At 51.0% G+C, this 14,513-nt stretch overlaps 4 protein-coding genes across 4 annotated transcripts; 1 reads left to right on the forward strand and 3 right to left on the reverse strand.

Moving 5' to 3' along the window:
- Positions 1-308: 308 nt before the first annotated feature.
- On the forward strand, positions 309-1,289 carry NECHADRAFT_86348 (uncharacterized protein; the record flags this gene model as incomplete). Its single annotated transcript, XM_003043056.1, has 1 exon — positions 309-1,289. The coding sequence occupies one exon, from the start codon at positions 309-311 to the stop codon at positions 1,287-1,289; it is 981 nt and encodes a 326-aa protein (XP_003043102.1).
- A 5,981-nt stretch (positions 1,290-7,270) lies between these two features.
- NECHADRAFT_51619 (uncharacterized protein) lies at positions 7,271-8,632 on the reverse strand (the record flags this gene model as incomplete). Its single annotated transcript, XM_003043148.1, has 2 exons — positions 7,271-7,685; positions 7,731-8,632. 2 exons carry the CDS (start codon positions 8,630-8,632, stop codon positions 7,271-7,273), a joined length of 1,317 nt encoding a protein of 438 aa, XP_003043194.1.
- A 499-nt stretch (positions 8,633-9,131) lies between these two features.
- Positions 9,132-11,432, reverse strand: NECHADRAFT_86350 (uncharacterized protein; the record flags this gene model as incomplete). The annotated part of the gene is made up of 6 exons (XM_003043149.1): positions 9,132-9,620; positions 9,676-10,562; positions 10,636-10,910; positions 10,964-11,065; positions 11,142-11,197; positions 11,364-11,432. The coding sequence occupies 6 exons, from the start codon at positions 11,430-11,432 to the stop codon at positions 9,132-9,134; spliced, it is 1,878 nt and encodes a 625-aa protein (XP_003043195.1).
- Positions 11,433-12,682: 1,250 nt separating this feature from the next.
- Positions 12,683-14,244, reverse strand: NECHADRAFT_86351 (uncharacterized protein; the record flags this gene model as incomplete). The annotated part of the gene is made up of 5 exons (XM_003043150.1): positions 12,683-12,762; positions 12,799-12,807; positions 13,172-13,792; positions 13,851-14,069; positions 14,178-14,244. 5 exons carry the CDS (start codon positions 14,242-14,244, stop codon positions 12,683-12,685), a joined length of 996 nt encoding a protein of 331 aa, XP_003043196.1.
- Positions 14,245-14,513: the final 269 nt, after the last annotated feature.

The following is a 14,513-nucleotide window of genomic DNA, read 5'->3' on the forward strand; positions in this document are numbered from 1 at the left end:
GGGCCTCAAGACACAAAAGGGTAGTCCCGTCATTAGCGGGTGGCGCCCCTCGCAAATGATTTTCCCCCTGTGGTGAGATTAAATGGAGTCGTATGACCCAAGTGTCCAATAGCTGTGTTTTCGCCCCCAATTGTCTTGGAAGCCTGGCCAGCTCGTGCCCCCGATCCTTGCTCGATCGTTGGGCTGATAATTTCGCACTTTTTCCCTTCTAAGGAGGCGGTTTTCTGGAGGGATTTGTTGTGCCCACTGGCTTTGATCTTTACGTTTCTTTACTCCCACCCACACCTTGATTAAAGTTTAATTCTATCATGGATCTATCATCTCCTCCATTTACAGTGCAGGTTCTTGAGCCAGACTATCATGAGAAGCACATCAAGCGGAGCGAGACTAGCCTGCTGCCGGCCACCAGTCGCGTCCAAGATGACATCGTCATCCCACAATCCGACACTGAGTTTTTGGAGAGAGAGCTGCTCGTGAAGCGACTAAACGACATCCATGATCTCCTCTGGATCTGTGGTCGGCCGATGCCACCTCGACCACTCCATCATCAACGGCTTCTCTCTCGCGACATTGTCATTTGCGAAGATGTCGCGCTTCACATGGTCTGGTGGAGGAACCGCATCTTTTTGAAGCCCCTCCCTCCTTATCTCCTGGACCCAGACTTTTGGAAAGCCCACATCGGCATCACGGCGGATGCTCAGCACATCGACGCGTACCGTGGAAATCTCGATGCTTGCGCCCGGGGATTTTTGTTCTCCTACACAGCCTTGATCGCTTACCGCAGCGACTTTCGGATCGCCAAAGAATGTGGTCTGTTGCCAGACGCCATCAGCTGGGAGGGCTGGAAGGCATTGGCAGCCCAATTCCTAGAGAACCACCGCTACGACCGCGTGAACCCTCGATACTGGTACGGTGAGCTACGTCTCAGCCGACTCAACAAGATCTACAGCTTCCGAAAAGGATTCCTATTCCGCGGCTACTCCAGAGTGGCATCCCACAGCGTCTACGGTGACCTTCTCCGCGACAACTTTTCCGTGCTGGCCGGTATTCTCGGTTACGTCGTGGTTGCGTTGTCAGCCATGCAGGTTGGGCTGAGCGTCGAGAGGTTGGAGGGCAACAAGGCGTTTCAGGATACGAGTTATGGGCTTACGGTGTTTTCTCTTATTGTTCCTTTGATAGCGGCTGGGTTTATCTTCTTGTTTGTTCTTGTCATGTTTGTTAGCAATTGGAGGGCAACAAAGGCGTATGAGAAGACGCGGCTCAAGGCGATAGGTGTAGACCACTTCTAGGTGGGTAGAATACATTCTGTCATCTGACACAAGGCCAGTCTGCGCTTCAAGGCTTCATTACGGAGTGCTTCTCGTGGAATAGAGTCACTGTAAGTGAGATTCTCCGTGGGAAAGTAATGTCCCGAATCTCAAATAGTACAGAATGTCGTTCCTGTTAATATTGCTACTCCCACTCCTCGCTCCGTCCATCTTCCACAAACTGAATTAGTGAAACTTGTCCCAACTCGTCTTCGACGGCGACCGTCGGGCCAGCGACTACCACCTTGGCGCGATATTGGGAGGGGATCCAGAGGATCCGCTTGCTGCCGTGAAGGATCCAAGCACCTTCGCCACTCAAGCCATAGCCAAAATATCTGGGGCTGCGGCGAGGCTCGTACCAAGAAACCTCAATTTCAGCATCAAGACCACGAAAGCTGTCGGCCAGATCAATGACTCCCCACTCCGTGTGGAGTCGAAACTGATCGTCAGAATCAAATCGCCAAGGGCTTGGGCCCATTCTACCTGGAAGTTGAATACGACATAGGACGATTCCCGTTTGTAGTTTCATGATGTCAAGGGTTTTGCCAACGCCACTGAAGCCTACCATGAATTCCTTGTCCGGGGTAATTTTGAGTGGTTGTGCCCGACTCAAAAAGCCATGACTCAAAAAGCCATGAAGCATATTCTTAGTGACTAGATTCCAGACCTCGCCGACCTCGCGGCTCCACAACACAAGTAGATTGGAATCGTTCGACAATAAAATGCCCTTGATGCTTTCAAGCCAGTTTTTTGAAGACTCCAGGTGGGCTATACATCGCGACTGAGCAATATCCCAGACCTCAACGGTGTTTTTGGCCACCAAGACCAGGCGGCTGACGCCGACCAGGTATGGGCATCCCACAGCATCGGTTTCGAGTTTCTGAATGCAAGTGCTGGTCGATAGGTCCCATATTGTGAAGACCTTGCCGGTTGAAGTCAATGCCAGGCGTTGGCCATCTGGGGACAGCGACGCTGGCAAATAATGTTGATATTTGCCCAGGTACTTCCCGCTTCTCACATCCCAGACAAGCACCGAGCGATTGTATCTGTTATCACACAGTGATATCAAACATTGGCCATCATCTGAGAAAGCGAGAAATTTGACGGTGTACGTATCCGCTGGAAGATCCTCAAGTGTTTGCTCAAAAGCGCCGGTAGAAATATTCCAAAGCCTGACTGTGTTGCGTTCTGAACTTGAAGCTAGATACTTGCCATCATCTGACAATACTAGTTCTTTAAAGCCTTCGTTGCTCTCTTGAAGAATGTCTTCTGGTGGATTTGATTCCAAGTCCCAGAGTTTGAGGCCTTGTAGGGAAGTCGTGGCTAGCAACCGAGGGCCTGGCAGGAACTCCAGTTTCTCGCTATCACTGTCGACTTTGATGATTTGAAGGCATTCTCCCCGTTCATTACAAACATTGAGTTGGGAGTCGAGGGGCCCCAAGAAATGAGCGAAGCGACTGCCGTCTTGAAGAGAGACAACCGATGGGAGAACGGCAAAGGTCAGTAGTTCTTTTGTGCACGTTCTCGCGTCCAGATCCCAGATCTTGGCCATGCCATCGAGTGAGCCCGAGACCATCACGTTTCCCGAAATAAAGGCGACGGAAGTGACACTGTCGCCGTGAGCTCGGATGCGCCAAATACAGTCGCCAGTGCTGGCATCCCAGACTGCTATTTCTTGGAATGCGCCTGACGCTAACTGCTGGCTGTCTGCAGAAAACGAGATCGAGCACACCGGCCCACCACAGTCGAGTGTTAGAAGGCGGCGGCTTGTGTTTGGGTCCCATAATATCATTTCCTCCAACGAGGCTGATGCAAGTAGATTTCCATCAGGGGAAAAGGCGAGAGCGTTGACATCATCCTCATGACCTCTGAATTCTCGAATAGGTTGTCCTAACTTGGCATCAAGGAGCTCAATTACTCCTCTCTCAGAACCCACCGCGAGACGTTCCCCATCTGGCGCAAACTTGACCCTCGTGGCCCATGCATCAAGCTTGACTGAATGGGTGTAACGGGTCCAGCCAAGATTGAAAATCTGAACAGTGTCAGACTCCAATCGTGCAAGAAGCTTGCCGTCTGGAGAGATGGCCACATTTTCCAGGTGGAAAAAGTCCGAAGGCCTATGAAGTCTCAGAACGCAACTACTCCAACATGATTCCTGCCTGAGCTTTATCGCCAGCCAACTTGGCTCTTCATGGCTGAATAGCTGTCTCATCAGGCTTCTAGTGGGGCTAAACACGAGTGCTGAGACATAGAGCTGGAGTGGTGCCTCCATGATCATCTCAAAGTGTGAGGAGACAAAACGCCAAGCATCTTCCACCAGAGAGTAGAGGCCTTCAACCTTGCTGTCGCGCTGCCCAAATGTTAGTTATAACCTATAAGTGTTGCATCACTTTCTACTCACAATCAAGGATTTGAGTCTCAGAGTCTTTTCCAGCCCCTGTTCCACCCAGTGTTGCAGACTGAGGGCTTCGAGCCAATACAGGTATTTCTTTCTCAAAAATCTGTAGACAGCTTCGTCGTCACAAGTTTGTCTACAGCCAGAAAACTGTCCTAGGTGGTCGATCCAGTAGAGAGTAGCATACTTGAGGGGGGACAGTGGGTCGGGATCCGGCGGTGTGATGTCCTCGACGACAACTCCTGGAGATTTTAATCCATACATATCGCGCCCGAGGGCTTCCAGAGCGCCTAGTGATCGGCCGAGTAGGAGGCTGTGCTGCTTTCGAATGCCAGAAGGGAAAACCGTGTCCTTTCCACTGCCAACAAGGAAATCCCTAGCCGACTGATGAACAAAATGGATGAAATCGTTTTGAATGACAAGGAATGAACCACACTCCGCAATGAAATCGCTCAAAGCCTCTGAACCGTAGGCTTGGAGTTCAGGCACAAAAGTTCGCAGCTCATCCAGCGACAGGGGCCGATAGGCAACACAGACGACAGCAAGGATCTGTCGGTAGAGCTCGGAGTAGTCTGAAGTGATGATCTGCTCGAGCATGCGCTTGTACAGGTCGTCGAGGCCAGTATGGATATGATCGAGCTTGGCCAATGTCTCCCATGGTTTGACGACCGGACGAGCCAGCTCTTTGCACACCAGGGCCACCCATAGAAATGTGTCGTTAGCGCCGACGAGAAGCCTTCGTAGAACATCCTCTTTGGTTTGTTCATCGAGCGGCTTGATGCGTGCCAGCTCGTCAGTCTTGTATCGGACAAAGGTCTCCACGGCCTTGGATATGGCGTCCTTGTTCAACTCGAGAGAAACCGCGATCTTGTCAGCAGGACGGAATTGCCCCTCAATGACAGGCCAATTGCGACTCGACACTATCCACTTTGCGCTGAATGATTCCGAGAGTTCAATGATTAAGCCAATGAGCTCTTCTCTCTCCACGTCCTCTCTTTGGTAAGAGCACTCATCCAGGGCATCGACGATCAGGATTGCGTTTTGCAGGCATGGCTTCTGAAGCATACATTCCAAGATGACTTTCAGGCTGAAAAAATCACCGAAGCACTTCTTTCCTTCCATATCATATGCTTCTCGGACACAAGGCATGAGTTCTGGGTGCTTCTTGCAAAAAAGCCACACGAGACCACGGAGCACCGAGATGGCACTTCGAAGGTGGTCTTGGGTTGCCTGGCAGAAAAAGTACGACAAAGGCTGATCGGACTCCTTCTCCAACTCTTCAATGATGCCGCAGAGAAGCATCGTTTTGCCTTTGCCAGGGTCGCCCTTGATCCAAAGTAATCGACGGTCTGGAAGGTCGCGAAACTCACGGAAGTCATCGTGGTCAAGGATCCATCGGTATGAATCCTCGAGGAGGCCACCCTTGGTCTTTTCCAGTCTTTGCTTATGCGTCTTCGGATTGATGATGCACAAGTCCCTGAGGCACTCATTGTCCTGGTCATCGTGGTGCATTTTCAATAGGCCTCGTGTCTGCTCGTTGACAGCTGACTCGACTCCCCCCACAGCCGATGTGACGGCTTGAACATCCAGACGTAGATGCCCCAGCTTGTCGTCAATACAGGCAAGTCGTGATTTGAGAACTTCGGAGTTTTTTTGTTTGATCTTTTCACGAATGGCCTCCTCGGCCTTCTTGATTGAGTCGATCTTTTCCTGCCAGTCATCGATCTTGACCAGGTCCCTGACGAGAACGGCAGCCCAGTGCTTGTTATACAAGCATACGCTTTGCATCTGATACATAAGGAGTTTCTTGTAAAGGCTGACGATGTGCTTTTCGAGCAATTCTTGCAGTTTGATGGTGGATTCGTCGGCACCATCGGCATCGAGAAGGTCTGCCAACTCCCAATACCATTGAACCGTCTCAAGCACGTGCTTGATGCCGTCACGGTTGATACCTGGCTCGGTGACTGGGTTTGTGATGATCTGTTAGAGTTAGCTGGCTTTTCTCATATAGGCAAAATGCCACTCACCTCCATGCATGTTGTGATGCCCACCCATGCGACCGCAGCAGTCGGCTCAGTCTTTGCCGCCAACGCCACAAAGTCCTTGATGTTCTTGATGGGTTGCATTCCTTTTTTGATCTTCTCTTTCACCTTGGCCTCTCTCTCGGTCTTTCCCAACCCTTTGTCGACAAGTTGCTTCATCTGGTCTTGCCTAGTATCCGCATCTTGCTTGATCACGTTGGCGGTGCCCCCCTCCAGTGGAGCAGGATTGTCGTCACCAAGCTGAGCTGAGAGGATCTTCTCGTAGGCTTCAACTAATCTTGGCTCATCTTCTTTCACCTTGTCGTAGGCGCCATTCCAAAGTCGCGTTCGGATTGGAGTCTCCGGAGCCGGAACAGCCGGCGGAGCTTGAGGTTCTACAGTGATTGATGAAGGGGTGCTTACTGACGGCCCGGACTGAGACAGCGCTGGACGAGGCGGCGTCTCCTGGCGCGTCTCACTCGCTGGAGATGGTGATCTGCTGCTGCGTCTGGGTCGCAATGCTTGGAGCCATTTGGGCTTCATGATCGGCACAAGGGTTTCTGTCTTTGCATGGGGAGAGGAGGAATGCCACAGACGACTCTAGCTAAAGAAAGTGATGCGGGGTTTTCAACCGACAGGTCCTCGATACGGTTGCACAAGAATCAGGCTGTGAGACCATCGCCTCAAGCAGCCACAATCTTGGCTACCCAATAAGAGGACTAGTGGTGGATCTAAAAGCTTTCTTTCTAAGATATGATTTGAGACGACGTTAATCAGCAGTTTTAATGTGCAACCTATTAGGTCTTCAACCTCGCTCGGCCCATCGCCTGCGTGTTTCGAGTGTGCCTGGTGTGCGCACGTTACAGGGAGGCCTCAATCTGACTGCATGGGGTAGAGTAGGATGCCGGACAGTTGCCGAGCCTGATAATTGAGAACGTTGCCTGGAAAGTGATCTCCTAGATGGCGCCTCGTGAGACCAAGGTCCCAATCATGGCTGGAAACTGAAGCCGTTTGGTCGCTGATAAGATAAAGAGGAACGGGAAGGAGATCCATTTAAGCTTGAAGCATAACCGCATTAAGGTTCCCGTGAACACGTGCGCGCCGTTATAGCAAACTCTACTCTCACTTCAAAAAGAACGTTGCCTTTGGTCGTGATCATTGTGTAGACATTTCATCACAAGTAACTTACGGGTATCCATGGTTGGTCGTAGTCGCAAGACCCATCGTAACCTAGCGACGCACAAAAAAGAACTTGATCACGCTGGGGATCGAACCCAGAATCTTCTGATTCGTAGTCAGACGCCTTGCCATTGGGCCACGCGACCGATGCGTCGAGGGTGGAATATTTGCATTCAGGAAGTGTCACTGCGGACTCCAGACGCACTCTCGAGCGGTTCGACATGTCCATTTGACTGTCGGGAGATGGGATTTGAAGGCAAGCCACACCCACAAAGCTCCGAGTACCTATGTTTGGAATACATTGCGCTGTTGTTCAACTAGCTGAGTATGTCTAGACACTGTAGACGTCCCTCTTGGCTTCACTAACCTCACCACTCCAATGCTCCCTTGTCTTTACTACAAGCCACCCCAGAACAAAACCCCATATCCACCTCAGTCACACTCTTATCACCACTCAAGACCTGCTGGGCAGGCCGAATCTCCTTCTTGGCCGCTTCCTCAAGTCTATGGTGCTGGTTTAAGAACTTCCTCACTTGGCTTTGGAAGTAAAGAGGACCCTGCTCCATCTTGGGATGCATCTCTCCGTTGATGAACACGCCAGCGTTGAGGTTCTTTTGAGCGTTGTTGCATAGCCACTTATCTTCGCTCAGAATCCTCTTGAACATCTCGTCGATTTTCGTGAAGTCTTCGTCACTGGCGTTCTTGTGTCGATATACTTCGTATTCCATCGAACAGTGATTAGCCGACGTTGGAACACATCTCATCATGTAGAAGAAGTGCGGTCTACACTGATTAGCGGCATCACTAGAATAGACACTCAATACTTACGATACAGTCATACACGCGTTCGGGAAGTAATAGTTGCTGACGATTTTCAGGCCTTCCTCTTCCTGTTTCGCCGTGGTATTGGCAAAATGCTCAATGTTTCCACCTTTGGGGTCGACCTTGTAGGCTGAGAGATCAGCAACTGACCCAGCATCAGGATGCGCTGTCTTGCAATGGTAGCATTCGTTGTAATTGTCGGCCAAAGTCTTCCAGTTGTAGTCACCACTCATCTCCCAGGTATGGTCAAAGTGATAGTCCTCAAAGTTGAAGGATTCATGCCGCGACATCTGGTCAATCTTGTGAAAATCCTGAGACCAGGCTTCGGGTTTCTTGGAGGCGTCCAGGTTAACCCAGATGAATCCCTTCGCATCCTCATAGACATGAATGGGAAAGAGACCATTATTAGTCTTGTCGAATCCCTTCATGTCGAGATATCCGGGTGCCTTGGCGAGCTGACCGTTCAAGCCATACGACCAGCCGTGATATTTGCACGAGAGGACACTTGATTGGCCTTGTTCCTTGGTTACAATGGGAAACGCCCTGTGTCGACAAATGTTGTGGAATCCGTTGATCTTGCCATCCTTGTTCTTGACGAGAAAGAACTGGAAGCCAGCCTCTTCATATCGGATCCACGATCCGCTTTCCGGGAACCGGAGCTTATGCGTCACCAAAATCCATTTCTTGGAGAAGATGGCTCGTCTCTCAAGTTCATAGATCTCTTGTGAGCTATACCAAGAGGCCGGTAATGCTCGCGTCGTGGTCGTGAAAGAGTTTCGCCCGGCCGCACTCTTCTGGGCAGAGACGGCTTTCTTGAGAAGCTTGACTACCAAGGCCAAGACGGCGGCAAAAGCAGCGAAAGCCGAAAGGCTGCTGCTATCGAAAGAAAGGGACGTGGTGGGAGTCATGGTCGAAGGTGGCAGCAATGGGAGATGGTGGTGTCCTATTGTCGATGGGTAGTAGATTTACCTGCAACCAAAACCTTGAACAACGGGGTCCTTTTATGTCCCATATCTGTCTCGATAGCCCAAGGAACTTGTACCAATTGCAGCTATGCGACTCGTGGAGGTATCATGATCCCGGTCATGTGAGCGGAAACTCAGTCTCGAAGGATATGGCATCTATCAGAGGTGAGGTTTGCACGGGATGGCCGGGTGGAATCCGTGAGAAATCCCGAGGGGTAACCTGAACTTTGTGGTAGTATCCATCAGTTCTCCGCGGTGATAATAACAAAGCGAAGGAGGTCACAAAGGGGGCGTCAGTTGACTCTACCACATGTCTTGCCCTGACATGGAACAGCGTGACAGGTCAAGAACATCTTCTTTATTCCAAAAATTCAAGCGAAGTTTTAGGATGAAATTCGATATGTTTGCTGTCTGTACTATCGTGGACATCAATACGTGTAGCTCACAGATTACTCATGTCCCACCAGTCCAAGTCAGTAATAGGGTTCGTGCTCATACGCATCATCTGCTCCCAAGGCCCCCACAGTAGATCAAGACTGTTCCTATCATATCCCATCTCCTCAATAGACCCGGAAGGGGCCACATGCCTTTGCTCTTGCAACGACTCTCTTGTGCGGGACTCCGCAGTGGGACAATCCGATCTTGACGGTAGCCATTCTGGAGGCGAAGCATAGTGTGCTGTGGACTCCCTCATATCGGTTGGAGAAGAGTGTATCTCGGACTCATTTGTTGCTCTGTATTCATCATCATTGAACCCTGTCTCGCAGAGGTCTTTGTCGTTTGATGCTTCACCGGGGTAAGCTGGGAACTGTGGAGCGGCGATATCCATGATCATCCACATCAATGACTTTTTCGCTGCAACCGGAGCTGCTTCCGCTTCCTTTCCGTTCGACGCACTCACAAGATCAATGAAGTGCTCCAGGGCGCGCGACTATTGTAAAAGGTCAGCCAAAGACATGCTTCAACGCCCGAGCAGGAACACCAACCATCGTCGCACAAAGCGGCCAATGCGCAGCCATCTGAACAATAAGTCCCTGACAAATCTCCAAGTTGCTTGTCGCCGAGTTCTTCAAGGCATCATCATTGCTGCGCGTCCAGTACAGATGTAGCGTTCCAGCAATGGCTGCCGCCTGGGCGAAGAACGGGTCTGCCAGTTCGAGGCCTTTCTCGTTGGCAACCCTTATCAATCGGGAGATCCACGTGCAATGGCGGAGTGCTTTCTCAAAAGATCCCCTCCAGAAAGTGTTTGACCCCAATCTCTGTTTGGAAGACTCGGGCGAGTACAGAAACGGGTGATTTAGAACGCAGTGAATGGCGTGGTAAGTAACTTGCAGCCTGAGCCATGGCAGCCAGTCCGCTCGCCTCTCTCGAATCTCTTGGGGAGAACGTTCCGGGAAGTTTACCATGTTGTAGCTCAGCGAGACAGGAAATGACGTCTCAAATTCCAGAATATCTGAGCAGAGTACCGCGTAGTCCGAGGTCGGTTGCCAGGGAGCAGTGATGGCATCTTCGAAGCACCGCGATATGTAGAGTCTAACCGCTCCCCATAGACTGCTAATTCGCGTAGAGTGAGACCAAATATGGGGTAGGGTTTGTTCTCCCCCAGGTTGGGATTGTTGAGGGAACGGGGAACAGGTCACGGACGCCTTCCATGTTTGAATAGTCGAGTAGTTAGGGTTTTGGGCGTCCGCGGAAGAGGTGGGAGAGAGGACTGGCAGTCCGTAACATGCATCTATAAGATTGATACTCCAAAATAATTTGGAGTGCTCCTCGGTGGTTGAGGAGTTGTTCTGACCTTGGTGGCCAAGGGTCAAGTACTGTAAAATGTTCTTTGCCAGCGTAGTGTTGAGGCCAGCCAGGGGGACGTCGCCAGCTGTTCGATGTTAGCAGGCATCATTTGTTTGAGGCGTGCTACCTGCAAATTAGATTGAAAAAGGCTAGCAAACAGAGTGCTTGAACACTCTGCAAGTCGACAATCCCTTCAGCGACCTTGAGCATGATCAATCTTCGGGAAGTGTTCCCGTAAAAGACTGGACTCCTCAAGTCGGTGTCGGAGAGTCCGGCGTCACCATAGGTCACGCTCAACGCCAGGATGACACAGATGAGTTCCACGCTGGAGCCTGGTGTTGGTGGGGACTCGGTGTCGAACAACCAGAGTGGCTGGCGATGTATCCGTGTGAAGTGGATCTCGATTGCTCTTGTGATGGTCTCTCTTGATAACCTGACTCACGGATATTAGTGGGTGTCTGTCTAATAGGATGGAAGGGAACTCACAGCGACGTGGGGGATGCGTAGATTGACGATGGTGAAGAGGCCAATGTCGTTGACTCTACACCGGGGGCTGAACAGGGGGTAACATGTTGTGTCCCCAGGGGCCTATAATTGGTTGTTAGAGTATAGTCCATGCATCCACTCCCGTTTTACCCAATATTCCATGCCTGCCTTGACGTACTCTACCCTGCTGATGATCCTATCGAGCTTCTCTTCCAGCTGGGTAAGACGGTTCGCCTAATGCCGTCAACGAGAGAACAGTCCATAGCAATAGGATCAACTGTACCACTCTAGTCTCAACTCCCGCTACAGCCTGCCCACTGTAACCTCCATCGGCGTAACAGCAGGTTTGACCAAGTCGGGTGCAGGCCGAACATCTTGGCTTCTGGCCTGGACAGCGTACCTTCTTTCGCCTGCAATTGTCGCAAGCTTGGGAGACGCGTCTGTAGTTCCGTGCCCTACGTGTGTTCATGGTGTTCTCTGCTTGAACCGGGTCAATTCGAAGTCGAGAGAGTGAGACCATATTCTGAAGGTTGAGGGGGATGAACGGAGATTCCGGTCATGTGACCGGAAAGAATCCGTCTCGGTCCCGATCGGACATGCCAACGCCGGTGGATTGACGCACAGTGAACCACTCACTGGCCAGGGAATACGATTGTCGCCCTATGTCTTTCCCCTGGACGATGAGAGCAAGTCGTGAATACCTTCATCAGGTAGAGTTGCAACTCCATAGCTCAAGGTTGTCCGGCAGGGTCTGAACAGGAATAAGGCTATCCTAGCTGGGGATCTTCGGAGGCATCAAAAGGATGGCCCGAGGAGATTAAGCAGGATGCATCAAATAGGTTACCAACAACTCTACTCCGCACCATCTCGGGGTCGGCTAAAGCCACATCGAAGAATGTCACGAGGGACCGGCGTTGAGACGGGATGCCCGCCCGGGCCGAAGTGGGGACGGAGCGGGGACGGAGTGCTCAAAGCCGTAAGCCCGTATCAGAGAGTCAATGGCAGGTGATGGTATGGGATTATCAATGATCGATCTGGGTTTAAAAAAGTGATAACGCAAGACCAGTCTCGAGGTGAGATGAGGGCATTACGGGGAATAAAACAATTGGCTCGGTGCCGTCATCAGCACAGGGAAGCATAGACTCAGCTCATCAAGAAAACTGGTCAACTGGAGCGACAGGCATCAGTGAATGACACTTCGTCGTAAACGCAGGGCCCTTCATGGCCTCAACGCCCCTTGTTGTCATTGTATCCATATTCATGCTTAATCATGGCATCGATAATCTGATTTCCCTCTGCGATGCTGTCCGGGTCCACTACCGGGCGCTTGTTAGCGATGCTTGAAGGGGAACTTGTTTGCTGAACTCACTTCCAAGGCCCTAGCTGTACTGAAAAGCGGGGCGGTCTCCTCCCCAGCTATCCTTGATGACTCTGGAACGGGAGGGGGGTTCGCCGCCAGAGCTGGCTGTGCCTGAGCTCGTGGTGGTGGAGTTGTTGGTGCTTTGACTATTCGTCGACTGATTGGCTTGTTGGGAAGGCATCGTGGCGGAGGTAGCAGGTTGGTGGCAAAAGAGAATCAGGTATTGCCCTCGTGTAACCAAATGGACGTTGAAGGGGCACGGTTTTGTCAATCAACAAGGATCGAGGGACCAGGAAGAGCGGTGAGTTCCGACGTTTTTCCGGTTTCGATGATTCGCTCTTGTCGTTCACCACCACACTTCAGGTGAACTTAGGCTTGAACTGGGCTGGTGATAGTGGCATGTCTCCCACGCATATTAAACAGCGCATGTTACTGTTCACTTGGGAGAATCATTGCAGATATTAGAGAAACATACTATAAAAACCTAGGATTTTAATTATATAGGGTCTAATTTGTTCACAAACTGTAAAATTGTGGGAGTTTAAAAAAACAAACCCTCTGTGGGTAGATTACCCTATAGCCGCGTGTCTTTATATTTGGCCAGTTTTAGCATTGGCTATCTTGCTTTGGCCATCAGATTTGCCAAGGGAATTACTGCAAAGAAGGTAAGAAGAACGGCGCCTTTTTCGGTTGCCTACCTAGGCGAGATCCAATTGCACACTTAGAGGCGGCCAGCAAGGTACGACAGAAATTCTCGCCCACCAGTCATGTAGTTTCTCCCAAGTAAGATACCAGATAGAAACGAGAGCCATAGGGTGTCTTCTCCGCCTAATATATTTTTTTAGTACCCTCTTGAGGCGGACGGCATAGCATGATACTGCTGGTCTTGATCGTGGCTCTGCCCATCAACTCCAGAATACTGAGGTATGAAACTATCGGGCATGTTCTGCTCATAGCCCTGCTGTGCGTACGCAAGCACTGGCCTAGGTCGAGGACCTTCAAACACCAGGCGGGGAAGGGGATAATATCCGAGCGTCTGTACGATCGGGTATCTGGTCGCAACGGCTGGGGCAAAAGAAGCGGGATACGATGGATAGGGCGTGCCGTATGGTGCGTAGCTTCGGCGGCAACAGTGGGACGATGTTGAGGAAATGTGGAGGTGTACTGCTGAGTTGTGAAGTAGGTTGAACGAGTTGCACGGTGTGCGAAATAACGATCAGATTGGGGGATAAGACGGAGTTGATAACCCCGGTGCACATCTAGTGGCGTCTCTTCGACGAGACTGTCATTGTTTCCACGGCTGTAAAAAGCCATGAGTGCTGTAGCGGCGTTCTGTTCAACCCCGAACTCTTCGTTGGACTTGTTGATCTCGTTCTCGGCGAATAGTGCAGGCTCGTCGTAGGCTGTCTGAACTTGATCGTCGTCGTTATCGCCCTCAATGTCATCTTCATCTTCGCTTTCCTCGATGACTATTTGATGATGTGAGTTAGCTTTCCACAATTACTCATGTCCCAATCACGAACCGACATACCACCTCTGTGTCGACGATGTCGTCTCTTGGTTCAGCAGGAACTCGAAGGCGCACCCATGAACGACAACGGAGAAAAGATTTCAGACTGAGGGAGTTGGAACTCCAGTTGGAGGACCACTGCTCCTCATGGTCTGGGGAGAGACTCAGAGAAAAGTCCTTCTCGAGGTTGGCAGCGCGAAGGGCTGTGCTGGCTTCGCGCGGGCGTATCGCTGGATCTGCCGAGCACGGCAGCGAATGAAGCCAGAAGGCATTCTGTTGGTAGCGGTGAAGGGGGAGTTGCAATCATATCAGGAGACACTTGGGCGGGTTTATAGATGACGTACTATAAGGATGGGAACAAGATTGCTGGACTCGCATTTTATTATCGTCTTGCTCACAGTCATCATCCATTGTGTCGAGCTCTTTCACGAATTCCAACCCACAACCGTGTGTGAGAGGCAGAGCCCACAAAATTCGCGGCAATGCGCGCAATCACTCATCTATCCGTCTTCGCCATGCAGCTCTCCCTACCCACCTATTGGGTCTCTACTACGGGAGGCGACACGGGCGCGCGATATCAAACGGGAAGTTGAGTGAGACGAGAAAAGGCGGTCAGCGTCTGTTAGTCTTGGAGTTTTCGCCCAGATTCAACTAAAGACCATTTAGACAGTAAATTTTCA

The sequence above is a fragment of the Fusarium vanettenii genome (genome assembly GCF_000151355.1).
Source record: "Fusarium vanettenii 77-13-4 chromosome 11 genomic scaffold NECHAsca_30_chr11_1_0, whole genome shotgun sequence".
Lineage (NCBI taxonomy): Eukaryota > Fungi > Ascomycota > Sordariomycetes > Hypocreales > Nectriaceae > Fusarium > Fusarium vanettenii.